Raw genomic sequence first — 27,408 nt, forward strand, 5'->3', positions numbered from 1 at the left:
AGGCAAGCGCTTAGCCGACTGAGCCATGCCGGTGGCCACTACAGGTACAATAAACTAAGCTTATATTATTTCAATGTGTCTCCCGGTTGGGACAAGTTACATGGTTGAGGTTTATTCCGGGGTTTTCCCTCAACCCATTAAGAGCAAATGCTAGGTAACTTTCGGCGCTGGACCTTGGACTCATTTTTCTGGCATTATTATCTTCATATCACTCAGACGCTAGATAACCATTGCAGCTGATAAAGCATTATAAAATAAACCAAATAAAAAAAAAATTAATGCGTCATTTGAAAAATGTCTTATTTCTGAAAGACATACGTACAAATTGTTTTGCTAAACAATACAAAACATTTATTACTCTGTTAATTACATTTCTTACAGTACAATAACTTCTCCTACATCTGTATAAATGGGTAATTTAATACCAGTATTTTTCATATTCTAAGAAAGTTATACCCTGTAGAATTTCTACAGCAAATATTCTACAGAGGCTGTAAGCATGTGAATCAAAGAAGTGGGTGTTGATGTTCGAGTGTTGTACTATGGCACCATACATGCAAGCAAACAAATTATAAAACCAGTCACAGGAGATGCTGTTTTCATAAAATACACTTTAATATTTTGTGTCACTAATTTATACAGAACATGCAAACAATGAAACTTGTTAACTATTATGCTTATTAAAGCTAACCTATTTTTTTGTTAAAAATATTAAAATTACTGATTTGGTAACAAACTATTTATGTCTCTAATGCCCGGTTTCTGGAAAGACAGTTACCTGTACATACATAGTTATCTACGATTTAACACACTAATATGTTTGAAACAAGTTTCCGAAACAACAGTTATCGTCATCGTTACAGTTATCTGTGCTTCAACTGGTAACTGTGCCTCAGCCTGTAGTTACCTGGCTGTTAATACTGATTCGAACAAATACCGACTTGCGACGCTACTGCATTACTGTTTCGTAAACTGTAATAACTAATATTAAATAATAATATAAACTGGAATTAATTAATTTACTATATTATCGATATAGTTGAAAAAATTTGACGTTTTATTTACGTAACTTAAGGAAAATGTTCTACTTTCTATGACATATTAGGATAATAATGTGTGTTTATAAAGACAATTTCGAATATCTCAAGCTTAATTTTAGTCATAAACTTCAGATTCTTACGTCGTCAGTCATGGAATATTTTATTCTTGGGTGCTCTGCCAATGCCAATGGTATTTTGGTCTCCGAAAAGTCTATTTGAACACATGAAAGCATTCATATGGACGAATGTAATATATTTTTACATTACCAATATGGCTGCCATAACCATCACAGCTGACTACAGTTGCAATTTTGTAGCAGAAATTACATCTAGCCCTCTCTCCACTAGTATTATTTACCTCGATGATCACGCCAAATACCAACAATTATTGCTTTTTTAATCATATTACGATTTAGATGGAAGTGTACATGTATACTATCGTTTATCACACGGTTCCTTAATTAAAAAGCCTTGCTTCTAGTACTACAGAGCTCACTGCTATATTACTACTGAAAACTTCTGCAAATAAAAATCACTAACAAAATACTTGTGGAGACATCTATGGACAACAAGAGATACTGAACCTGAAATTACCTCAACTGTTAGTTACAAGATCTGATAAATCTACATTTAACTTTTCGGAAACTCTTGAAAGTTATCAGTGCAGTCAAATTTATAAGTGCAGTTAACCACTTCCCTTATTATCCCGAGTTAACTCGGGTTGCTAACATGTGTCAAAATTTATTAACCCAAGTTAACTCGTTTGAGTCCCATTGTCTACTTCATAGTGATTTTTTAAGTATGTAAGAAAATTAGTGATGTACAGTGATTCTACAATATTAAATGACCTCTTTACGAAAATAAAAAAATATGGCACTTTTTTTCACAAACTGGTAAAATAAATAGTAAGGGAAGAGGTTAAGTACCTGACAGTTAACTGAGGTGTACTAGAAACCGGGGATTAGTATTGGATTGGTGCATAATTTCGTAGCGTTTTTCTGTACTTTCATTCATTTAATAGTATTATCACAGTCTAGTATATACAGTCACCTTTTTCTTTCTTTTTTTTTTTAGTTGGTTATTTAACGATGCTGTATCAACTACTAGGTTATTTAGCGTCGATGAGATTGGTGATAGCAAGATGGTATTTGGCGAGATGAGGCCGAGGATTCGCCATAGATCACCTGGCATTCACCTTACAGTTGGGGAAAACCTCGGAAAAAACCCAACCAGGTAATAAGCCCAAGCTGGGATCGAACCCGCGCCCGAGCGCAACTTCAGACCGGCAGGCAAATGCCTTAACCGACTGAGCCACGCCGGTGGCTATACAGTCACGAAGCTTGAGTTGTGAGGGTGCTAGGAACAATAGACTGTGCTGGTACTATTTTGCATTGTCTGTAATGAGGCGATAGTAGTGATCCTAGTGGTTAGCAACTATCTATGGGTGCATATTACTACGTATTGAGCTTCGTAACTGTATGTACTAGACTGTGGTATTATAGTGACACAATTACCATAGCAACGGAAAATGCTATGAACTTTTGCACCAACCCAATAAAAAAATTCGTCCTAAGCTAAATTTGACAAAATAATTCACAACAATTAAAAAAATAAACTGTAATAATTAGAGAATGGTGGGTGTACAATTCTTGTCACATTCAATACTCTGAAATGCTATAATACCAGGTTGGGCACGAATACGTTGGTCCATCTTAACTTGCCAGATATTCACTCATCTGGTCTGAATAATTCTTTCTCCTACACTCACACATCCCACTCCTTCCCTCCCCATTGTATCAGCATCTGTTCTTAGTATCAATGCAATTGTGTTTTACTGAGCGTTGTGATGTATTCAATACCAGAGAAAGTGGCCATAGTGGAGGCATACAAACATACCAACTCTTACTTACTTACTGGCTTTTAAGGAACCCGGAGGTTCATTGCCGCCCTCACATAAGCCCGCCATTGGTCCCTATCCTGAGCAAGATTAATCCAGTCTCTACCATCATATCCCACCTCCCTCAAATACATTTTAATATTATTCTTCCATCTACGTCTCGGCCTCCCCAGAGGTCTTTTCCCCTCAGGCCTCCCAACTAACACTCTATATGCATTTCTGGAATCGCCCATACGTGCTACATGCCCTGCCCATCTCAAACGTCTGGATTTAATGTTCCTAATTATGTCAGGTGAAGGACGCAATGCGTGCAGCTCTGCGTTGTGTAACTTTCTCCATTCTCCTGGAACTTCATCCCTCTTAGCCCCAAATATTTTCCTAAGAACCTTATTCTCAAAAACCCTCAATCTCTGTTCCTCTCTCAAAGTGAGAGTCCAAGTTTCACAGCCATACAGAACAACCGGTAATATAACTGTTTTATAAATTCTGACTTTCAGATTTTTTGACAGAAGACTAGATGACAAAAGCTTCTCAACCGAATAATAAAAGGCATTTTCCATATTTATTCTGCGTTTAATTTCCTCCTGAGTGTCATTTATATTTGTTACTGTTTCTCCAAGATATTTGAATTTTTCCACCTCTTCGAAGGATAAATCTCCAATTTTTATAGTTCCATTTCGTACAATATTCTGATCACGTGACATAATCATATACTTAGTCTTTTCGGAATTTACTTTCAACCCTTCTTTTCGGAATTTACTTTCAACCCTATCTCTTTACTTGCTTCAAGTAGAATTTCCGCGTTTTCCCTAATCGTTTGTGGATTTTCTCCTAACATACTCACATCATCCGCATAAACAAAAAGCTCTACCAAGAAAATATGGAAATTATTTAGAGACAAGTTTTCGCATAGTCCAATAACAGCAAAAAGCAGCATTCAACACTTGGTGAAGAAATGGAGCATAACTGTATCCATTGTAAATGCACCAAAGAACAGAGAGTCTATCACCAAACTGCATCAACAGGTTCACATGAGAAGAACGTGTAGGCATACTGTATGTTGAAGGCATTGAAATTCAAACCATACCAAGTGACAGCTATGCAACAATTGAAAGAGACGGACAGGGATGAACATTTGAAATTCTGCCACTGGTTGTTGAATATGGTTGAAGAGGGATACTTGGACCCATTAATGTTTATTATGACTCACGAGGTATGGTTTCAACTATCGGGTTATATAAATCCCAGAACAGCAGGTATTGGGCGACTGAAGATCCTCATAAAGTGCACGGGCAACTTCTACATGACAAAAAAATCAGTGTGTGGTGTGCTGAGTCTGTCACATGCATTATCAGCCCAAAATTGAACACGGATGTCTACTTAGCCTTGCTGGAGGAAATTTATTCCCAACTGGCAGAAGGGCAGCATCAACACTGCTTCTTGTTTACTACTGAGAAGACAATGAGCAAAGGCTTGTGGCCATCACGGTCACCAGACTTATCGATATGTGACTTTTATTTGCAGATACTTGAAGGGAAGAGTGTACGAACAAAATCCCCATAAGGAACTCAACAATAACATTAGAAATAGCATCTGCAATTCACCATTGTGGAATTCACAAGTGTAGACATGAACCTGTTACGATGCACACTGAAGTGTTTGGATGATGGTGGAGGACATTTCCAGAATTTATTGTGAGGTTACAGGCACTTCGTTACTTTCATTATTCATTTTAACCTTCATTATATGAAGGGTTCAGAACCTTAGTGGGCCAAGCGCCATTTACTAAAACCATAGAAAACAGGGGTTAAAATGAAGTTATTACCATAATTCAATGGAAACATATAGCAATTAATTTAAAGTATACATATTAAAATTAAATTATATATCAATCTTCATTAAACTATGGTATTCACTTAACTTTAACCCTTGCTTTTTCCGTTTTTAATAAACGGCGTTTGGCCCACTATGACTCTGAACCCTTCATATCGCATTAATTTAGGAGAGAGCTTACTTTCAGACTAAGTGAGGAAAGGTAGTGTAGTTATTTGTGCCCAATCCTGTACTTTTGATCTGGTGTGGAAAACTTATGATTTAACCATTTACCAATAATGACTTCTGTAAATATTCCTCTAACTTTTAAATTTCACTGCAATATTGTTCCCAAGAAGGTTATCATTTTAAAACACCTTGGATACCAATTTTATTCTTAATCACACATAGCTGGTGTATTTATATAGCAGACACATCTATAGTCTGACAACTGCAAGTGAAACCCTGTAAAACACGCCAACTTCTGGAATCTCTCTCTTTCTTTCTTCTCTCTCCCTCGCTCCTAGTCATTCAGTCACCAATCACCATGTAAATATCTGAGAGGGTGTGTGTAGGCATCGCGACCAATAGAAGAACCACTCTCCAGTATTACCACAATAACGGATTCTTCATTTTTGCCTCGACTGTTGGCTAGGAAGGTTCCATTATGCTAGCATTGCAGGCAACTAGTCAACCTTTTAATGCTTTTGTTAGTAGGTTTGACAAACTGTGAGTGGACCTGCAAGTACATAGTGCATAGTGCTCTCTCCCTTCCCCCCCCGTGCTTTCTCACTTGCTCCTCCCCAAGACAACCAGCGCTCACGTAGTAACTCGGTCAGGGCTTCAGTTCGATTTGTCAATCTATAGTTTCATATTAAGACAGGGATGAATCATAATGTCATGAAAAATTCTTCCTTACAAGTTGAATCATTAGTAAAGGCTTCAATAGTTTATCAAATTTAAAGGTAACAGTTGTCCTCTTTCTGGAACATGTCAGTTTTATTATGCATTAACATGCAAACCTTATTTAAGTAGACTATAGTATTGTAATAAGATTTCTGACATTACATATAGAATAGTTACCGTTAACAACAGTGGCGTACAAATATGATAGCATGTAACATATAAATTAAGATGTTAAAAATAAATAAAATAAAAACTGAACTCCTGTATACATTTGTCTAGTGATACAAATCAGTACATAAAAAACATGCATACCAGTCCTTCACAACAAGAATGACTGAATAAAAGCTCTACAATACCATAAACTGCTCCCTGCTCTCAGAACTATTGTAAAGCCTGGTTTAGATGTAACAGCTTACTTGAAGATTTATTTGCACAGAAGTGTGTGGAGTGTAAAACTGAGCAACTTTTAGAACGGAATCCCTCTAAAAATCGCTTAGTTTTACAGTCCATACACTCCTTCTTACTTGCTTTATGCATGTGTAAGTAGAACGTCAAGTAAGCTATTACGTCTGGACCAGGCTTAATATGAAATACTAATCATTTCTCCTAATGTCTAAAAGAAACTATGTTGCAGGAATTGACACAGCTCAAATTTTCCACACAACTGGTTTCATTATGAAGATGCGTTTGAATGCTTTTAAAAGTTAATTACCTTAGATTCATTCTGTTTTGTTTATAATTACGTATATGAACAATAAACTCCATTGGAATTCTTCTCCTAACTTGTATTTCATTTCAGTAAATAATAATTCTTCAAACAATTATATTAAAATATAAACCTATTATGATTTATGCTAGAGAAGATAGGTCAACACATTGTCATATCATTCTACATCCTTTGTTACTTTCTCTTTTCCCAAAGGAAAAAAATGCTTTTCCCTGTGAATGGCAAGAGAAAATCGATTATGTTTCCAGGCTCACACCAGCAACTCAATCACGTATATAAAAAAATCCAGGTAAAATAATTCCACCAAAAGGGGCAACAAGTAAGCTTCTGAAACTAGTTCTTGGCTTAAAACTCCGCCCTTTTTGGTAGGACTTAAAGAGCCAGCGGTAATCTAATTCACCTCTAGAGGGATTCATGAACATAGTTAACATTAATTTCAGTAGACACTGTTATTTTCAAAATGCTCATGGCTGTATCTGATAATAAGAAATGTTTTTCCGTTTTGGAGATTAAAAGCAAAATTTGCTATTTACACACATCATCAACATGACACAATAGCTTATATGTCGTCACTGTGTTGTAGGCAATTGTCCTGGATGCACTAGTATCACAACTACTATCTACAGCACCCCAGACACCGATGTTCGTCTTCAAGATCACTGTACCTGAAAGAAATCATAAAACTATATTTATTTTACTGTTAATCTATACTAATAATAAATCTGTAGCCGAAATTTTTCTGGTAATTTTCGATTTTCCAAAAATAATTGGTCCTAACATATATAATTAATCTCCCTGAAACCGAAAATCGCTTTTTTGAAATTGTTGTTTGTATGTCTGTCTGTCTGTATGTTTGTTACCTTTTCACGCGATAATGGCTGAACGGATTTCGATGAAAATTGGAACATAAATTAAGTTCGTTGTAACTTAGATTTTAGGCTATATGGCATTCAAAATACATTATTTAAAAGGGGGGTTATAAGGGGGCTGAATTAAATAAATCGAAATATCTCGCTTATTATTGATTTTTGTGAAAAATGTTACATAACAAAAGTTTCTTTAAAAATAATTTCCGATAAGTTTTATTCCTTAAAAAATTTTGATAGGACTGATATTTAATGAGATAAATGAGTTTTAAAATTAAAATAACTGCCATCTAAGGCCGTGTAATGAATTAAAAAACAAATGACTTCGTCTATAAGGGGCCTTGGACAGCAACAATCGAAAGCTATGAAAGATAGCCTACAGATAATGTTTCTGTGTTTGTATGAAGTAATATCTTAAGCTAAATTAACCGATTTGTATAATTAATTATTAATTCACCATTGAAAAGTGTACTTTCTCTAGATGGACATAATGCTATAATGTTATTACAGTGACTTCTGAGTGAATCGAGGACAGGTAAGATTAAAATAACTTCTTATGCACAGAAAAATTGATAGGCTATTCTGTACATTCGTTTCCTGTATTTCCTAAAATAATTTTTATGACCAAATGAGTGGTCTCTGGATCAAAATGATCGCATTTTAATTATGCAAATACAATTTAAATTAAGTAACATATTAAACGATTTATCCTTATATCAAACACGAATGTTCCCTGGATCAAATGTCCTATTTTAATTATGTAATTACTTTGTATTTATTTCTAACGGGTGCAGTGGAGTGCACAGGTACGGCTAGTTTTAAATAAATAAATAAATAGCTCAATACCTCAACAAATTTCAGTAATGAAATAATTAAGATTAAAGAAATTCAAAGGTCAAGAGGAAACACAAATGTATCAGTGGTGATGCGTTCTATACTTACTAAGGTAGATAGTGGTATTTAAGTTCATCTTATCATCACTACGGAATACTTTACTGCTTATAGTGCGGTTATCACTAATAAAGTCTATAGGCTACTACACTACTATTACTACTATTAATAATAATAATAAAAAAGGTAAAGGTATCCCCGTAACATGCCATGATGGCACTTGGGGGGCATGGAGGTAGAACCCCATGCTTCCATGACCTTGGCACTAGAATGAGGTGGTGTGGTCAGCACCACGCTCTGACAGCCTTTTACCCCCAGGAATGACCCGGTACTCTATTTTATAGGAGGCTGAGTGAACCTCGGGGCCGTTCTGAAAGTTTGGCAACGAGAAAAAATCCTGTCACCACCTGAGATCGAACCTCAGACCTTCCAGTCCGTAGCCAGGTGCTCTACCAACTGAGCTACACGGCCACTAATAATAATAATAATAATAATAATAAAAAAATCAGTATTATAATTGCTATTTTTGGGTACCGCCAATGCAATCTCATTAATTTACTTTGCTACACAGATTCTAAGGCTGGTATTCACAGTCGACACTTTATATCACCACTTTGCAAAGTGACACTTTTGACGAAAGTGGCTCTTTCATATTAGTAGTATTCATAGACGATTGAAGAAGTGCACTTTACAAAGTGTCACTTTACGCCAGCAAAGTGTAGAGTGACATTTTGGTTGGTAACAGAAGTCCCACAATGCCTTTCAAAACAAGTGAACAAACAATAACAAATTAATGACGTATAACCTACAAATTACAATGCTTGTGATTTGAATTGGGAGCCTAATTGATCGAGCGAGAAAGTTGTTTTATTTCAGTTTCTAGTTTTTGTTGCCGAATAGTTTAGATTATTTCAGTCAGTTCAGATATATAATATTTTATTAAATAGGTAGTGATACTGCTGGTGAAATTAGGTTATGTTTTGTACAGTACATAGCTGATCCATTAATTTATATAGTCAGATTAGGTTTTGTACATATCTTTTTCATTGATTTATGTCGCTGAGTTAGGTTTTGTATGTATCCGTTCCACTGATTTATATAGCTCGGTTAGATTTTGTAGCCTACATATCTTCTATTAGTTTATATAGTTAGGTTAAGTTGGACTGAGTAGGTTAAGTTTTGTGCACATATACAGTATATATATATATATTAAATTTATATCGTTATGTTATGTTTTATACGTATCTACTTCACTGATATATCATTTTATTTCTTTTATTTTCATTTTTGTCTTTTTCGTGAATAGAAGTAAAAAAAGAATGAAATAAACACATTACTACTGCTATTATTATTATTATTATTATTATTATTATTATTATTTTCTCTCTCTCCCTCTCGTTTCCATTATTGCCTGCTCTTCAGGAATATTTTGAATGCCAAATTTGTCTACAATGCAAAACAAAATAGGCCTAATAGTACGAGATCTCTTTTCATGGTGAGGTTATGACTGCACATGAACTAGAGACAGTATCTCAGCAGAAGCAGCCATATCTGATGTATTGCTTACCGGAGTGGAAATATATATTATCAAAACAGTAATGATTATATCAACATCAAGATAAATCTTATCTCAAAATACAGATAGTCAACAAAAATCAAAATCATTTTAAACCCAATATAATTATAATTATAATAATTATGGAATCTGCTTAGAAGGCAGGCACGTGAGGTCTCTCAATGCTAATTTAAGATAGTTATGCCTACATTAGATTGAAGTTAGTTTAATATTATTTAAGTTAAAAAAATTCGTTTCAGTAATAAGAAATAGGTTATATAGACATATCTACCTATATATCACTTCATCGAATTGAGGTTATAAATATACGAATGTTACTACAGAAATATCTGAACTATGATATTATATATATTAATGTATGGTACATATCTGTAGCATAGAATTTTAATGCAGTCAGTAACTATTATTGGAGGCAATGGCAAACCTCTATTATTCGTTTTTGTCAACCAGTCATCGAAAAGATGAGCAATCTCAATAAGTTTCTTTATCAAATCGGAACCGTTTTTTTTTAATTCTATATCATTATAAAATTCCACAGGATTGTTTTTAGGCCTATCCCTAATGTAGCGCTTTCGTACATTGTTCACTAATTGTGCCACCTCTTCCGCACGTTCTAATAAATAATTCGACAACCTCCAAGACGTCTGCCATTTTTCTACAAAGTGACACTTTCGGCTCAAAGTGTGGTCGGAAGTACACTTTCATCCAAAGTGTTCCTTTGCATCAAAGTGTCGACTGTGCAACGGAAAAGCGATACTTTGCGTCGTCCAAAGGACACTTTAATTGAAAGTGTCGACTATGAATACCAGCCTAAGGAAGTACTTTAGCAAAAGAAAACGCAGCTAATAAAATTGTAATGTCTAAGTGTTCCTTCAAACGAAGCCACTTTTAGTGGCATGCTAATGGCGATGCAAATGTGTGTTAGTAGCATTTTGAATGCACGTCAGTAGCGCTGCTAATCGGCGACCAATGGGTCACCAATTCCCTACACCATCATAACAGTGTACAGGTTTAATTAGAAAAATATCTCACGACAGAATAATATAGAATGGCGATAATAATAATAACAACAACAATAATAATAATAATAATAATAATAATAATAATAATAATAATAATAATAATAATAATAATAATAATAATAATAATAATAATAATAATATAACTCTAGACTACTAAATTGCTGGACTAGTGCGAATTACAGATATATTTATGTAGTAAAATCCTCTTTATTTCACGTTAAAATAAAATAACGCATCTAAAATAATGTACTAAATAAAATATTAACAAAAAGATGGAAAATTAGCTGATCTCAGGTTCGAACCTGGGTTCAATTACACCACGGCCTTTGACTTTGTCATTAACTTACAGACACCTATTTCTAGTATATTGGTTGAATTACTCGTATGTGCTATTATTGGTTTCATGTTTGGTGCCTATTATATTTAATTCTGAATTCTTAAAAAGTAAACAAAAATATGTTTTATGCCATATCGTGGCTGCAAAAGGGTATCTGTCGGATACAGGGGGGAGAGCCATTAATCCTTCCCATTGAAGGCTTTAAGGAACCAACCTGGACAAATACCCAATGTCCCATCCCTACCTTCCCGTGGTGCAGCTGTTAGTAAGCATAATTTTACAAGCTGAACTAAAGGGAGGGGCTACTCATCAATTAGCAATGGTCAGCTTAATGAGTTAATGACCGAATTTGGTATAATTTTCCTCTATTCAATACCTAATTTCCTCTTTACCCTTTCCTATCCAGTCCTCTGACTGAACTCTTACTTTCTTCGACCCCGACGGCATTAGACCATTCGAGGCCTAGGGGTTCATTTCACTTTCCTTCCTCCTCTTTCTACTTTTCTGTTCCTAGTGCTGACCTGCTATGGCACTAAAATCGTCCTCCATTGGCTTAAGGAGGGAAAAGTGGTGATCAACAAGATCTCCCAGCTAGGTCCAATGGACCCATCGACCAACAGCAGGTGTGGTCCTCCAGACATTCTGGGGGTTGTGTGTGAATGAAGTAGCCACCAAAACGTTAAAATATGGTGTTCACTTAAATCGGCTACAACTTGCCATTTTCACTCCAATATGATATATCAGTCCCCTAACTGCCCATTGTGCAACTCAAACCAAGAAATGGATTCGGAACACCTCAAAATCTGTGCTTCAGTGATTGGCCATGACAATATCTTTGAAAAATATTGGAGTGCAAGAGGTCAAATGACTTTATTGTCAAACGCCTGGCATTAGAAAACAACATGCCATATTGTTCCTCATTTGTGTAATTTTAAATTAATATTTTTATTGTCCTGATGTAAATCATCAAACAAGGTATGGAATAGTCCTCGATTCTGTCTTTCCGAAACTAATGGATGGACTCAAACTCTTCTTCTATTTTTAAGTCTATTCTTTCTCCATATGAGCAAAATTTCTACGTCCATGTTCACTGGAAGACTGAAAAATTCTCTACAAAAATTTACCAGTGCCACTAATGCGAGTTCACAGAGCAACTATAGTGCCACTAATTTGGCCTCGTCTGAAGGGACCCTAAATTTTGACATCTCACCTTAATTAACTGTCTTGTAAATAAGTTTGATGTGCCTATCTTTCACTTCTGCAAAAGTGTCTACTCTGTCTTTGAATTCTGACAGTCTGTTGAAGTTCTACAATAGTTATTTTTCTATAGACAGCATACTTAGATTCGACAGTCTTGTTTATCATATTATAGTTCCTTAAGTATGTTTTCACCCTTTCTGTGAAACTCTATGCATGATCACTAGAAGCAGAAATAAAAGGGACGGATGGACAACAGTAGCTTCAATAATTTTGTGGTTTCTTTGTAAATTTACAAATAGATTTTCCATATTTCTGTACACATTTAAACTCAAAAAAGTTTCATATCCATTGTTCAAGAATTAAAACAGAAAATCAATATCCCGAATTTAAAAGAAAACCTACAAATTAAACCAAACCCTTTAACTCTATTAAATATAGAATATAATCTAAATTTAACAGAAGAAATACTGAAATCAGAAGTAAACACTTAAATACTGAAACAATTGTCTTTAGAGACAATTAATATTAAGTACCCTCCACAAAACTGGCTTCATTTATACACCGACGGATCCTTGATCTCCAGAGAACAATGCCGGTGCAGGTGTTACGTGGTGTCTCTTCTCACTTTATAGATCTCTTGGATATGGAACAACAAGTTTTGATGGAGAAATCGTTGCAATAAGTAAAAGTCTCAGGAATCTTCTATGCCACATCAATAAATTTAAAAATGCAGTTATATTGTCAGACTCCAAAGCAGCTATTCTATCAATAGTCTCTAAACACACACCTTCATCTCAAACAGCAGAAATAACTAAAATGCTCTCTCAATTAATATCTCTCAATAAAAGATTTGTATTCCAATGGATACCATTCCATTGTGGAATCCTGGGAAACGAGAATGCGAATGCTTTAGCAAAGAAGGGCAGCACTGCTACTTACAGACCTGTTACTAAATCTACGTATTACTCTGTGAAAAGATTTATTAAATCTACATACTTAGACTTTAACAAACAAAATTTGATAACACATAGCAAAACCAATCATTTTACATTAAAAAATGTCTGAAAACTAACAGATTACAGATTACTTAGAAAATTTGCTGTCGCTGACGAAAAGAAAAGAGCGGAAAAATAAGCCATTAATATCTCAGTAGACACGTATTTTTAGTGTCATAAACCACTTGCTAGCAGTATTGAGGCAGTGGGGTTTTGCGTACCAGACCTGCTTCTTTTTCACTAGAATTTGGGAAAAAATCGTGTTTCACTTAGACGTACAAAAATTTGTCTTGCTCACCGACTCACTGTGATAGTGAGAGATCTAGTTTCATCGAAGTAACTAAAAATTAAAATAAATGAATAATAGTACATTATGCAATGAGCCTATAATGATAGTAATTAAGAAGCGAGTATGGATATTTATGAAACGAGCGCAAGCGAGTTTCATAATTTTCATACAAGCTTCTTAATTACCATTATAGGTGAGTTTCATACGACTTTTTATGCTAGACCATATTTCTAACTTGAAATTATTCAGATGTATACAATTTATTTGTATCTGACAAGATCGGAAGTGACCTTGTTCTAGGTCGTGAATTGTGAAATGTGCGCAGACGCGAAAGTATTGATTTTTTCCGAGGAACAATAATGTCATTGATCTTGACGCAATCCCATTAAACTTGATATAACCTTGATTACTGAATTCGACATTGAAAAACGAGATGACAAATTGAATTTATTTGAATATTATTTACAATTAACATTAATTATTATAGTAACAGAACATAACCTTCTGCGACAGTATTGGATTTCCAGCCTCCGTGACTTTTCGCTAATTCTCTTTCGATTGCATATCCAAGAATAATCGATACTTGTGGTTTTATAACGGTACAAAGCTGACTTGTCATTGGCTGAACACCTGTAAGCTGAGTTGTCATTGGCTGAAAACACCTGTACTTTAATGAGTAGGTGTACTTTAATTACATGCATTAAAGGACTGCTACCAGGTGTATAATTACTACATTTCGGCATGGTCGAGCATAAATAAATTATTATTATGCAGCGCACATTCTACTTTACTTCTAGACCTACAGCGAGATAGTATTAAATGTTTTAGAGACATATTACAGGGTTCTCTCCGTACGCCTCGCTATTGCTCCAGCTGTATGGTAATACTTACGTAACAAGAGTGCATGGCTTACAGAACTCCTCTCCACATTTTGCACAAGCTACAATGCATTGAACACAAAGAATCTTCTCACAAAACGTACATCGCCCTTGAACATCTGTTTTTCGCAAGCTGCATCTTTCACAATGAAGTTGTGGTTCTGGCTGAAAGAAGAAATTTAAATATTAATTTTTTAATCATCTTCGTTAATTTTTCTGACTAAGCAAGTGATAAGTTTGTATTCTTCACCTGATATAATTAGGAATATTAAATCCAGACGTTTCAGATGGGCAGGGCATGTAGGACGTATCGGCGAATCCAGAAATGCATATAGAGTGTTAGTTGAGAGGCCGGAGGGAAAAAGACCTTTAGGGAGGCCGAGACGTAGATGGGAAGACAATATTAAAATGGATTTGAGGGAGGTGGGACATGATGATAGAGAATGGATTAATCTTGCTCAGGATAGGGACCAATGGCAGACTTATGTGAGAGCGGAAATGAACCTCTGGGTTCCTTAAAAGCCAGTAAGTAAGTAATAAATACACCTCGGATATTTAGGTACTTAAAAACTAACTTTTAGGAAGCCAAAATAGGCCGTGAATTTATCAAAACACACACTAAAAATATAGATTTAGGCACCTAAAAATACCATTACAAACAACTAAAATTACTATTTTATGCATCTAAAATGTAATTTCTATCCACACAAACGACAGTGACTATAAAAATGCAATTAATTAGTGAATATTAAGCATTACAGTATACAGTGACAAAAACAGTAAAAGAATATTGCGGTTAGAAATTTCACTTTTGTTAAGTCTTAAATTATGAATACTAGTATGTAATTTTTAATGAATTCATTGGTCTCATTGCTCTAAGGCTGCTAATACATATGTGCTCATATTACAATTACTTACAAATGCCTTTAAGGAACCCGGAGGTTCATTGCCGCCCTCACATAAGCCCGCCATCGATCCCTATCCTGTGCAAGATTAATCCAGTCTCTATCATCATATCCCACCTTCCTCATATCCATTTTAATATTATCCTCCTATCAACGTCTCGGCCTCCCCAAAGGTCTTTTTCCCTCCGGCTTACCAACTAAGACTCTATATGCATTTCTGGATTCGCCCATATGTGCTACATGTCCTGCCCACCTCAAACGTCTGGATTTAATGTTCCTAATTATGACAGGTGAAGAATACAATGTGTGCAAATCTGTGTTGTGTAACTTTCTCCATTCTCCTGTAACTTCATCTCTCTTAGCCTCAAATATTTTCTCAAACACCCTTAATCTTTGTTCCTCTCTCAAAGTGAGAGTCCAAGTTTCACAACCATATAGAACAACCGGTAATACCTAACTTTTATAAATTCTAACTTTAAGATTTTTTGACAGCAGACTAGAGGACAAAAGCTTCTCAACCGAATAATAACAGGCATTTCCCATATTTCTTCTGCGTTTAATTTCCTCCCGAGTGTCATTTATATTTGTTACTGTTGCTCCAAGATATTTGAATTTTTCCACTTCTTCAAAGGATAAGTCTCATATTACAATTAAATTAATTCATTTAACAATAAATTTACAATTAATACATTATTCATAATTGGCATTGCAATACATAATGTTTTTCTCTAATTTTCTATTGTGAAACTTTGCCTTTTCTTAGACAGAATAATTTTCTAAGCAAAAAAAAAATTCTTCCCAATGATACCGAAGCAATGGATACATATTTAAATTTAGCAATATTTGCCATGCTGATTTTTATAGGAAGAACTACATTCTCCCGATTCATCACATTTCTACTGACTGCTCAAGTGCTCAACAAAATCAGACACCTTCCACGAATTTCAACATTCCAAGAAGACGAAACACAAATGAAAGGTAATACAAACGTAAGTACAATGTAGTGCTAAGATACTGATGACTAAGCTGGATTTCAAGGAGGTTTTATTAAAACCTTAACATTCCTATATGTACTAATGCAGAGTTGCAAGAATTTCCACTAACGTTAATGATTCGCTAAAGAGTTAGAGAACTCAATGGTTCCTAAACTTTTCCAAGACGCGACCCACTTCTGAAGAGACTTTTGTTTGTGACCTCGCACTAAAGTACCGGTACTTAACCCCACTGAAAAAATAGAAATCCTGTGAAAGAAATAAAGATAATTTTATTTAAAACCCAACTTGTAATGTATCAGTACTGCAAGATGAGATTTACTATAGGATATCGCTTAATTTTCGTCAAGTTGGACAAACTATGTCACAATATAGCGCCAATGACGTCACAACGCAGTGACGTCACAACATGGCCGACGTAAACCAAAACAGTAAATAAATAAATCTAAAAAAAATTTTAAAAATAAATTGACGATATCCCATTCTACAATATAACCCAACCGCTCTTATCCAAAATACGATATCACCAAAACAATTCACGATATCCCATACTGGAACAGAGCCCATCCGCTCTTATCCAAAATACGATATCGCCAAAACAATTCACGATATCCCATTCTGGAACAGAGCCCATCCGCTCTTATCCAAAATAGTATATCAGCAAAACAATATCACAATATCCCATTCTGAAATATAACCCATCCGCTGTTATCCAAAATACGATATCACCAATACAATTCACGATATCCCATTACGGAATATAACCCATCCACTCTTATCCAAAATACGATATCACCAAAACAATTCACGATATCCCATACTGGAACAGAGCCCATCCGCTCTTATTCAAAATAGGATATCAGCAAACCAATATCACAACATCCCATTCTGAAATATAAACCATCCGCTCTTATCCAAAATACGATATCACCAAATCAATTACAAACATCCCATCCTCGAATATAACGCACCCCCTCTTATCCAGAATAGAATATCAGCAAAACAATTTCAAAACATATATTCATCTCATGTCACTAAAATATCACCTCAACGATCATCATCAGGGTTTGCAGCCCCGATATCCCACTTTTTGCATCATGTGCTACATGTCAGATCATCATCGGGGCTTGCAGTCCCGATACCCCACTTCTATTGGTGATATCGTATTTTGGATAAGAGCGCAATTTTAAACCCCAAATAAAAACATTAAAAAGAAACAACAAACAGATCCACACACACACCCATATATACAAAACCAACAAAAATAAAAACATATATCTACAATAAATAAATTAAACATTATCCTCGATACATAATTATTACCCTAGCAAACGAGGAAAACCCATCCTTATAAAAAACAAATAAAACGCTCACCATCCAAACCTTCTTTTTATCCTCTCAGATCCAAACACATCCTTAACCGGTACGCCATTCGAACCTCATGAATACCACCACGAACAAAATTTAAAAATCTACCAACCTAACCACTTCCATCCAAAAAGTGACGTCATCAAGTGACGTCGTAATATCACTTCACTCCATTCTACAATCTAGCCAACATAAATTCTCATGAAAACAATAACGATATCCTATAATCATGTAAACCCGAAATCGGTATATCCAATTTCATTTTCCAATTCTCTTTGACTTCTTAGTCTGACCTTCCTTACTGATATATTATTCGAATACTTAACGCTTTTTATGGTAGTTTGCAAGGTTAAGATGTTAACACACTGTAATAGCAGTCACACAAAAAATCGACGGATTTGTAAGGAAACTTAATTACTGGTCGACATCATTTGACAAAAGTAATTTCATTCATTACGGTGTAGGCCTACTAAAGAACTCGTGGAAAATGTCGCTACACAGACATACCGCATGATACGATAAATACAGTAGGTAAGCTTACCGACCGGTATGTGATAGCAAGCAATCATTATTGAGTAATAAGATGGGTCAGAGTGAAATCACACCATATCTTTTGGCATGTTTCTTGAAGTTCACAATTTCACTGTAGTTTTATAGGCCACATTTCTCTATTTGTTACTTTCTATTAAAAATTTATTCATCCAAAAACGCAAAAAAAATATTAAATTGTCCTATAAAATGCTAAATGTGATTTATAAAGTGCTGAATTTTTCATTTTCAGTTGCTAAGATTTATTTATCATCTCTATTTATTGATCAGAACTGTTTGCAACAATAAAGGAGATTAAAACTGGAAAAGTGTTCCTCTTCTAGCATCTACAATATACGATACCATACCTTAATTATTCCATTTGACTTCAGCTGGCAGTGATTACCCAGAAACATTTGCTTGTAATTCTGTTTCAAAACAACAGAACTCTGTACGTCACTGGATGTAATTTGTGAGTCGTCAGTACTGAAAGCTCTTTTGGCTCCATTAAATAACATTTTAAGAGTCTTATCTGAAACCAATAAACACATACACCTAACTTATAGTACGAGAAATAATTAGATAAAAGAAATCTGTTCATAAATGTTGTGGTCGCAAAAGGACCCAACAGTTATGCGACCTAAAGTAAATCATAAAAAATAAAAATTTAAGTGTACATAGGTATGGATATGGCACTGACATTTTATTGATTTCAGTTTTAAAATTTCTGATTCCACACAATAGACCTAATAAGAAACAGCTTCAGAATTCCATTGTAATCAAATTGTTTCTTTAGAGTGTTAATGTTTATAATAAAATGACTGTAGTTAGCCCTTTACCATTCAATACATTTTATATTTTTACTTACCGTACACTGATTTCATGTTGTCTCCATGGTAGGCTTCCTTCTCGCTAATGTGTATTTTAGTCTGAGGGATTAAATCACAATCGAAGGGGCAGATTCTCTTTGGCATTATAAAATACGTACATAAACTATTAACACTAAAATACAGCTGTTCCTGTTACTACACATCAATGTGTTACGAAAATGTAAACATAACGAAGTACCAACTTAAACGAAATGCCGCCAAAAGCATGGCCTACATTACTGTATAAGAACCTCTCTTGCACATACATGCTCAGGAAACATTTCCAGTAGGGGTGTCAGTTTATTGTAACAGTATTCCACTCAACAGCCTTATTCTTAATATATATATATCACAGCTCGCGAAATAATACTAAAGGCTCCCCAAATGAAGTAGTCATATGCGCATCTACTGAAGTAATATTGAATTATGCAAACCTAGTTTAATCTAATTTCCCGGCGTTATACAGAATAGTATCCTAGATCTAGGACAATATACAGCACAGTCTATAACAATGTAGGCTATGGCCACATATTGGGTGCGATTTTTCTGCCATCTTTTGGAAGAGATACAGATTGCTCTCCAGTTAGTGTAATCTGGCAACAGTGCTAAAGAACGAAAGGGAGGGGTGGAAGGTAACAAACTTACGGAACTAAGGAGAACATAGTTACAAACGGGGTATATTTTTATAAGTATTTTATTTTCGAGGTTTTAAAGTCACTTGAATTTTATACAATATGTCAAACAAATTTGATGCGTAAGTTTATTCTCTAATATTTATAATACCTTTCCTGCGTTAAATGTTGGTCTAAGTGATTTCGACGTTTAAAAATGAAGCTTCGGGGACTAACCTATAAGGTGGGCACTGATTTACTGGAGAATAAGTGGTTCGTCTAGGAGTCTGTTGTATTCTTCGTTATGCTGTTGATTTACGCGTATCAATAACTACCATCTTATGAATTCATGTTTTGTGTAAAGTTGAAACATTGTGATTTAGCAAATGTTGCCTGGAATGCTTCATGTGCGATGCCTTTTATTTCCAATAAGATTGACATTTCGTAATTAAGCCTTAATTAAATTTAACAATTTCATTTATAATTGGGAAACGTTCTGTGTTATTTGTTACTCCACGAACTGAAGAGTAGTAGTGAACAGTGTTTCGACGTTTAGGATTTTCACGTTAGGCCTAAATCGAGAAAACAAGTTTCTTAAAAAAAAAAAAAAAACACGATCGTGTTGTATGGTCTTCTCAAGGGTTTTCCAAAAATGTTATCCTACCTTACATTACCGGTGAGAGGAAATGACGTCATCTTGGCCAGATATGCCAACATACACACATGCATATGGTAGTAATGACTGCAGCAGTTTCATAAAACAATCATTTTATATCAAACAGTGTTATCTTCAATTTTAATGTACCATAATGCTGCATGCACTTTCAAATGGGTATGTTCAAATTTTAAACTTTAATTAATGTACATTTAAATTGGTGATTTTGATTTCTTACGTCTCAAAATCCAAAAAAATGGTTACATTGTTAGAAAATGAAACAAAAAACTTGTGAGACTGCAACAATAAGAGTTACAGAACATTTGGAATTTATAAATACATACTGAGTTTTATATAGGTTACATCTATGAGAGAATGGACTAAGTAGTTTCTTGTAAGATTATAACTTCATTGAAATTGGGGTCAAGTATATACGCATTTGAAGTAACATTGAATTTCTGTTAGTAGCATGGTAAGCTATCTTAATATTTTTCCTGAAAAATTATTTTAATATAACTTTAACATTTTAAACCTAGACCGTGTTAAGTTCAGAGTTACAAGATAATTCGCAATGAGAGAATTTAGGATCCAAAAATGGAGAACAAAGATGTTACTGTAAACTGATATTAAATTTATGCCTTAAATTCATTAATATAATAGCGTGTCCGATTAAAGGGTGGAGGGAAAACAAAACTCTAACTCGAAAAGCACAATTCTTTTTATTGCTAACACAGCGTTTCAAAATTAGGCCTTCATTAGCCCAATTATTTTTTACTAAGTACCTAAGGATCCCTTTTAAATTAGTGCTTTTACAGTGATTATATTGCGAACAAGAATTGGATTTTAACCTAGTCTTAACGTTGGAGATAGCCTATTAAATCTGAACACAAGGTTGAAACTCCCATATTCTTCACAATTTTTGGTTTCTGTAACAATAGGTATACAGCACTCATTTTAATAAACTACAAATTTGAAAGCTTTCAAGTAGCAGGGTCAAAGTTACGTATTAAGTAATGGAAAAACCTAAATGCTGTATACTTAATTAAGATCCTGACACATAGTTTTAAAATAGTTTAACAAAAATGTTATTTTTTAAATTTTACGTGTTATTTTGTTCAGGTTGAAAAGCAGCGATGACAGTGGAGAAGAAGAAATTAGCAATAAAGACCTCCAGAATTCAGAAAAGGAGTCGTTAGTAAGTTGATGCTTTTAAAATACTAAATATGCAAAATTCTGTCTCTCCCGGGAATCTGCTCATTCAGTAGCACAGCAAGTGGACCATTATGTATTACTGATATTGACTTTCATTAAGTTAATTGGGTTATGCTTTAACCTTAGCAGTTACAGAAATTCTAATCATCATCACGTCTCTTTAAATTCTTACCTTATATTGCTGGAATTTTTCAGTTATTCTTTCAAGCAAATGCATAATAATATAATATTATTGTCTTACATTTCCTTAATCTTCCATAATGTTCAGTTACAGTGTTCCCAAAGGAATTGATTAAAAAATAACTAACGAGGGAAAGTATCAGGTTGGGAAATAAAATATATAATTATGTTATGTTTCAGGCACCAATAGAGGTTCCAGCAGGTGAACACAAGTTGCAGTATGCGTATTGGCTGTGGTTCAGTCGACGATCGCCAGGGAAACAAGCCTCTCTACAGAATTATGATCAAAACCTGAAGTTAATCGGAAGGTTTGCGTCTGTGGAGCAATTTTGGGCCTTATATGGCCATTTAGTAAGGCCATCGGACTTACAAAGTCACAGTGACTTCCATTTATTTAAAGTTGGAATAAAACCAATGTGGGAGGTATGTAATATAACAGACATACAGTTAGAAAAAAGACCTGTTATTTCTATGATATATTTTATTATACAGTAAAACCTTGATAAGCTGAACTTCGTTTAATCTGACAGGAAAAAAAAAAAAAAAAAAAAAAGTTTCGAAAAATTAAAGAACCTTGTTTTAAGACTTGCTTAATATCCCAAAAGAATATAGACTTGTACTTCAAACTAACTTCCGCAGCAAGTTTCGCCTCAAACAGCAGAAATAACTAAAATGCTCTCTCAATTAATATCACTCAATAAAAGAATTGTATTCCAATGGATAACATCCCACAGTGGAATCCTGGGAAACGAGAATGTGGATGCTTTAGCAAAGAAGGGCAGCACTGCTACTTACAGACCTGTTACTAAATCTACGTATTACTCTGTGAAAAGATTTATTAAATCTACATACTTAGACTTCTTACTTACTTACTGGCTTTTAAGGAACCCAGAGGGTCATTGCCGCCCTCACATAAGCCCACCATTGGTCCCTATTCTGAGCAAGATTAATCCATTCTCTATCATCATATCCGACCTCCCTCAAATCCATTTTAATATTATCTTCCCACCTATGTCTCGGCCTCCCTAAAGGTCTTTTTCCCTCTGGTCTCCCAACTAACACTCTATATGCATTTCTGGATTCGCCCATAGGTGCTACATGCCCTGCCCATCTCAAACGTCTGGATTTAATGTTCCTAATTATGTCAAGTGAAGAATACAATGCGTGCACTTCTGTGTTGTGTAACTTTCTCCATTCTCCTGTAACTTCATCCCTCTTAGCCCCAAATATTTTCCTAAGCACCTTATTCTCAAACACCCTTAATCTCTGTTCCTCTCTCAAAGTGAGAGTCCAAGTTTCACAACCATACAGAACAACCGGTAATATAACTGTTTTATAAATACATATTTAGACTTCTACAAACAAAATTTGATAACACAAGCTCAAGGGAAAAAATGGAACTCTCTGCATCATAATCCACAGTAAATTCCCGATTTACCACGAAAATCTTCTGTAGCTGCATTTAGATTGGCAACAGGCCATGATTGTTTGGCCAAACACCTGCATAGAATTGGAATATATCAGTCCCCTAACTGCCCATTGTGCAACTCAAACCAAGAAATGGATTCGGAACACCTCAAAATCTGTGCTTCAGTGGCTGGCCATGATAATATCTTTGAAAAATATTGGAGTGCAAGAGGTCAAATGACTTTATGTTCAAACGCCTGGCATTAGAAAACAACAAACAACAACATTTTACTAATGTATAGTGTATTTAGCCCTATGCCCTTTAAATACACCATAATAAACGTGTTTTGTTGTTATAAACGGAGTTCATTTAGGTTATTTCAGTTAATCGGACTGTCGTTAAACCGGCCAATTTATCCCATCAATTAGTCTGGATTAACGAGGTTTTACTGTACTTTTTATAAAAAATTGATGTCTAGTTTTAACTAATCACGTTTTGTTGTTGAAATTGGTATAGGATGAAGCAAATCAGAGAGGAGGAAAATTGATTTTAAGGCTGAGGAAAGGATTAGCTTCGAGATGCTGGGAAAATCTCGTTCTTGCGATGCTAGGTGAACAGTTCATGGTGGGAGAGGAGATATGTGGTGCTGTCGTGTCAATAAGGTACCAGGTGAGTCACTAACAGCTTTGTTGCAACTGTAATTTGAACACCTCTTATAAAACTTGTGTGGCTGATCATGTGATATGCCACACCTGTGGAGTAACGGTTAGCGTGTCTAGCCGCGAAACCAGGTGGCCCGGGTTCGATTCCCGGTTGGAGTTTTTTCCGGGGTTTTCCCTCAACCCAATATGAGAAATGCTGGGCAACTTTCGGTGCTGGACTCCGGACTCATTTCACCGGCATTATCACTTCCATCTCATTCAGACGCTAAATAACCTAAGCTGTTGATAAAGCGTCATAAAATAACAGACTCATGTGATATCTCTACTACAGGCCATGAAGGTAGAGGGAGGTTAAAGCACCCAGCTTTTGCAGACCGTTGGCATTTGTAGCAATAGAGATACAACTCTTACATGTTTACCACCTTTATCCCGATCAAAATACCCCTCATTTCTCGTGAAAAACAACAACTGAATGGACTATAGTGGACTTTATGTTGTCAGCAAACAGCTGGATACATTAAGAAGATAGATTAATCCCGAAGGAAAACTTTCTGGTACCCATTTATTAGAGACTGAGTCCACCCCAGGAAAGGATTAGGTCAATTGAAAAAATCAACAATCCCATCGGGAATTAAACCAGCAACTTCCGGCTTTGCGATGAAGTCATATTTCAAAATGTAGCAATGTGCCTTGATTTTTTTTTCTCCCCATGAAATTCCTTGTGACATGAAGAGTCCACTGCAAGAATGATGGATGTCATTTGGAATACATTTTTCAGGGGAAGCAACTGAAAGTTTGAAATGCTTAGCGCTCAAAGCTTAACTGTGATTTTCCGATCATTACTGGACAATGACTATGCCATATAACTCTGTATGTACATTCTATATATCTTAAGCTATGCATTGACAGTCTTGGTTCATTTTCGACAAGAAAGTGACATCCATCATTCTTCCAGTGGACTCTTCATATATCAATGCACTTGTATATTAATTTGTTTTTAATTATAGAATCCTTGCATTTATTCGTGTGTTATTAAGATACATCCTGAATATTGATATACATACATTGCAATATATGAAGAAACTTTGCTGTATGTACTGTCTGATTTCAGAATTACATGAGCCTTTGAGTCTTCTTACAAGGGATTTAATTTTCTGCCTTTCACCTCCTTCTAATTTAACAACAAAAAAACTTTTCATCTTCTGCTTTATTTGATGTTAGCCTCTATAGGCCTATATATTGAACAATTTTAAATTTTGAATTTTTTTTAATATGATTTTAATTAAACATTTTTTGTAATGATTACAGGAAGATATAATATCTGTATGGAATAAAACAGCTTCAGATTCATCAACAACAGCACGAATACGAGACACATTACGCAGAGTTCTCAACTTGCCACCAAACACAGTTTTAGAGTACAAGACTCATAATGACAGCCTCAAGTGAGTGATTGAGTTTAGTTTCAGAAGACAGTATAAATAAATATGAATTGGAAATTGCATAGCTATTACTGAAAAGAAATTATGGATAGGGAAGAACATAACTTAATTGTAATTGAAATACTATAGAACTCCTCTTTTACGCTTTTCAAGAGACCAGCAAAAAGGTGTAATTTGAGGGAAACAGTTTAGTGGTATTACAAAACTACAATAATTTATTTATGTGATACAAACTCGCCCACAGAATGAATTTACATTTTTTCACTAGTTCTTTTCTTGTGAAGCCTGATATTTTGGTTTGTTTTTTTATTTTTGTTCTGCAATGACTCTATTTGTTTTTCGAGTTCATACAGATTCTCAAAAGTAGTGTCATCACCATCAGCAGCATAATAGTACATTATGCAACGAGCCTATAATGGTAGTAATTAAGACGCGAGTATGTTTATGAAATGAGCGCAAGCGAGTTTCATAATTTTCATACAAGCGTCTTAATTACCATTATAGGCAAGTTTCATACGACTTTTTATGCTCGACCGTATTTCTAACTTGAAATTATTCGTAAGTATTCATGTTATTCTTATCTGACTGGGGAGCGGAACTGACCTTGTGCAATATCTCGTAAATTGTGAGATGTGCGCAGATGCGAAAGTATTTATTTTTCCTAGAAACAAATGTCATTGACCTTAATATAATCTAGAGAGTAAAATAAAGATTAATCTTGATATAACCTTGAAATTTTTTAGACATTGAAAAACGAGATGACAAATTGAATTTATTTGAATATTATTTACAATTAACGCTAATTATTATAGTAACAGAACATAACCTTCTGCGACAGTATTGGATTTCCAGCCTCCGTGACGTTTTGCTAGTTGTCTTTCGATTGCATATCCGAGAATAATCGATACTTGCGCTTTCATATTGCTCCAATAGTGTTTTCTGATTGGTGGAACACCTGAACTTTAATGAATAGGTGTACTTTAATGAGGTCCATTAAAGGGCTGCTACCAGGTGTATAATTACTACATTTCGGCATGGTCGAGCATAAACTCATTTAAATCACACACAACAGCGTAAAAATACGACGACATGCGTGTATCAGCAATCCTTTATTGTATTTATAAATATGCAGGTTGACAAATGCACATATAAAAAATTCGCAAAAATGTCCATAGAATGAGATCAGTATTATAGTTGGCTGTAAAAGTACAATGCTGACGACGACATTGAAATTCATGATCCAAGCGCATCTGCTAGATAACAAACACGCCATTTAACTTCCTAGCATGAGACGCCATTTTGTGTCCGCTCACAGCTGTGTAAATTGCGGGAAATTTTAAATTACGCTAACATAAATGCGAGGTTTATATAACATTATGAACATATGAAAATTGAAGGGACCGAAAAATAATAATGTAAATGGCGGGAAAACGTAAAAGCTGGGTTCTACTATAGCCTATGTCTATTAGTGCAGGAATAATGTGTTATCATTTGTTTCTAGGGCCTGGAAGACAGTTCCACCTCTCAAGAGTTGAACGGCTGGACCCTTCAAGCTCTCGTTAATACAGTTATTAAATCTATAAGAAGACGTGTATGGTGTGATGAGATGCAAGTTCCAGATTTATATAGAAATTACCTCTAAACAATATTATTTAAACCTCACACTTTGGTACACTTCCAACAGATTTCCACGTGTGCTTTTCTAACCAGTAAAATTCAGAGCAGCTCGAAACCTCGACATGTTTCACTTGATATCTTGTTAAAATCTGAATTTCCAACAAAATTCATTGTGGGAGAAAGTGATAGTGTTTATTACTCAGTTTTCAACCAGGAATCTGCATGGTTACTGGAGTGAAGGTGCATTTTCTATTGGGCTCCATGATATAGTACAAAGTGCTAGTTGGGCCAAGGAGTTTTGACTAGAGAAAACTTTCATTTGATATTTGGAGTTTCGTATTGATGCACTTTGCTCGGTTAAAGATACAGATTCGCCATTGTGCACATTTAATGTTGCTTTTTTTCTTAATAAAATGCATCATATGGAATAAATGTGAACATGGAAATAATGCTGGCTTGTAATGTGTATAAACCAAGTTTGTGATATCTCGCAATAAAATTGGTTTAGAGGTATTGTCCTAAT

General features: G+C 34.9%; 2 protein-coding genes across 3 annotated transcripts; one reads left to right on the plus strand and one right to left on the minus strand.

Annotated features, from left to right (window-relative positions):
- Window positions 1-5,707: 5,707 nt before the first annotated feature.
- Window positions 5,708-19,739, minus strand: LOC138701970 (apoptosis regulatory protein Siva). Its single transcript, XM_069829380.1, has 4 exons — window positions 19,098-19,739; window positions 18,598-18,761; window positions 14,450-14,601; window positions 5,708-7,047 (listed from the first exon to the last, which is right to left on the minus strand). The coding sequence occupies exons 1-4, from the start codon at window positions 19,201-19,203 to the stop codon at window positions 6,999-7,001; spliced, it is 471 nt and encodes a 156-aa protein (XP_069685481.1). The 5' UTR covers window positions 19,204-19,739; the 3' UTR covers window positions 5,708-6,998.
- Window positions 19,714-27,407, plus strand: eIF4EHP (eukaryotic translation initiation factor 4E homologous protein). 2 transcript variants are annotated; one of them, XM_069829379.1, is made up of 6 exons: window positions 19,714-19,852; window positions 21,484-21,559; window positions 21,937-22,179; window positions 23,681-23,833; window positions 25,135-25,271; window positions 26,770-27,407. In XM_069829379.1, the coding sequence occupies exons 1-6, from the start codon at window positions 19,833-19,835 to the stop codon at window positions 26,801-26,803; spliced, it is 663 nt and encodes a 220-aa protein (XP_069685480.1). In that variant the 5' UTR covers window positions 19,714-19,832; the 3' UTR covers window positions 26,804-27,407. The 2 variants fall into 2 exon arrangements, with proteins under 2 accessions (XP_069685480.1, XP_069685479.1); XM_069829378.1 differs by lacking the exon at window positions 19,714-19,852 and adding an exon at window positions 20,387-20,541.
- The last annotated feature ends 1 nt before the right edge of the window (window position 27,408 follows it).

The sequence above is a fragment of the Periplaneta americana genome, chromosome 6, assembly GCF_040183065.1.
Source record: "Periplaneta americana isolate PAMFEO1 chromosome 6, P.americana_PAMFEO1_priV1, whole genome shotgun sequence".
NCBI classification, from domain to species: Eukaryota; Metazoa; Arthropoda; class Insecta; order Blattodea; family Blattidae; genus Periplaneta; species Periplaneta americana.

What these genes read in the sequence shown, in the direction of transcription:
- LOC138701970 (XM_069829380.1), bottom strand. Translation starts at nt 19,203, where the DNA reads ATGCCAAAGAGAATCTGCCCCTTCGATTGTGATTTAATCCCTCAGACT. An exon ending in CAACATGAAATCAGTGTACG is followed by an intron (nt 18,762 to 19,097) that starts GTAAGTAAAAAT and finishes TATTGGTTTCAG; the next exon opens with ATAAGACTCTTAAAATGTTA. An exon ending in AGTCAAATGGAATAATTAAG is followed by an intron (nt 14,602 to 18,597) that starts GTATGGTATCGT and finishes TTCTTCTTTCAG; the next exon opens with CCAGAACCACAACTTCATTG.
- eIF4EHP (XM_069829378.1), top strand. Translation starts at nt 20,519, where the DNA reads ATGCTGCATGCACTTTCAAATGG. An exon ending in CTGCATGCACTTTCAAATGG is followed by an intron (nt 20,542 to 21,483) that starts GTATGTTCAAAT and finishes TATTTTGTTCAG; the next exon opens with GTTGAAAAGCAGCGATGACA. An exon ending in GAATAAAACCAATGTGGGAG is followed by an intron (nt 22,180 to 23,680) that starts GTATGTAATATA and finishes AAATTGGTATAG; the next exon opens with GATGAAGCAAATCAGAGAGG.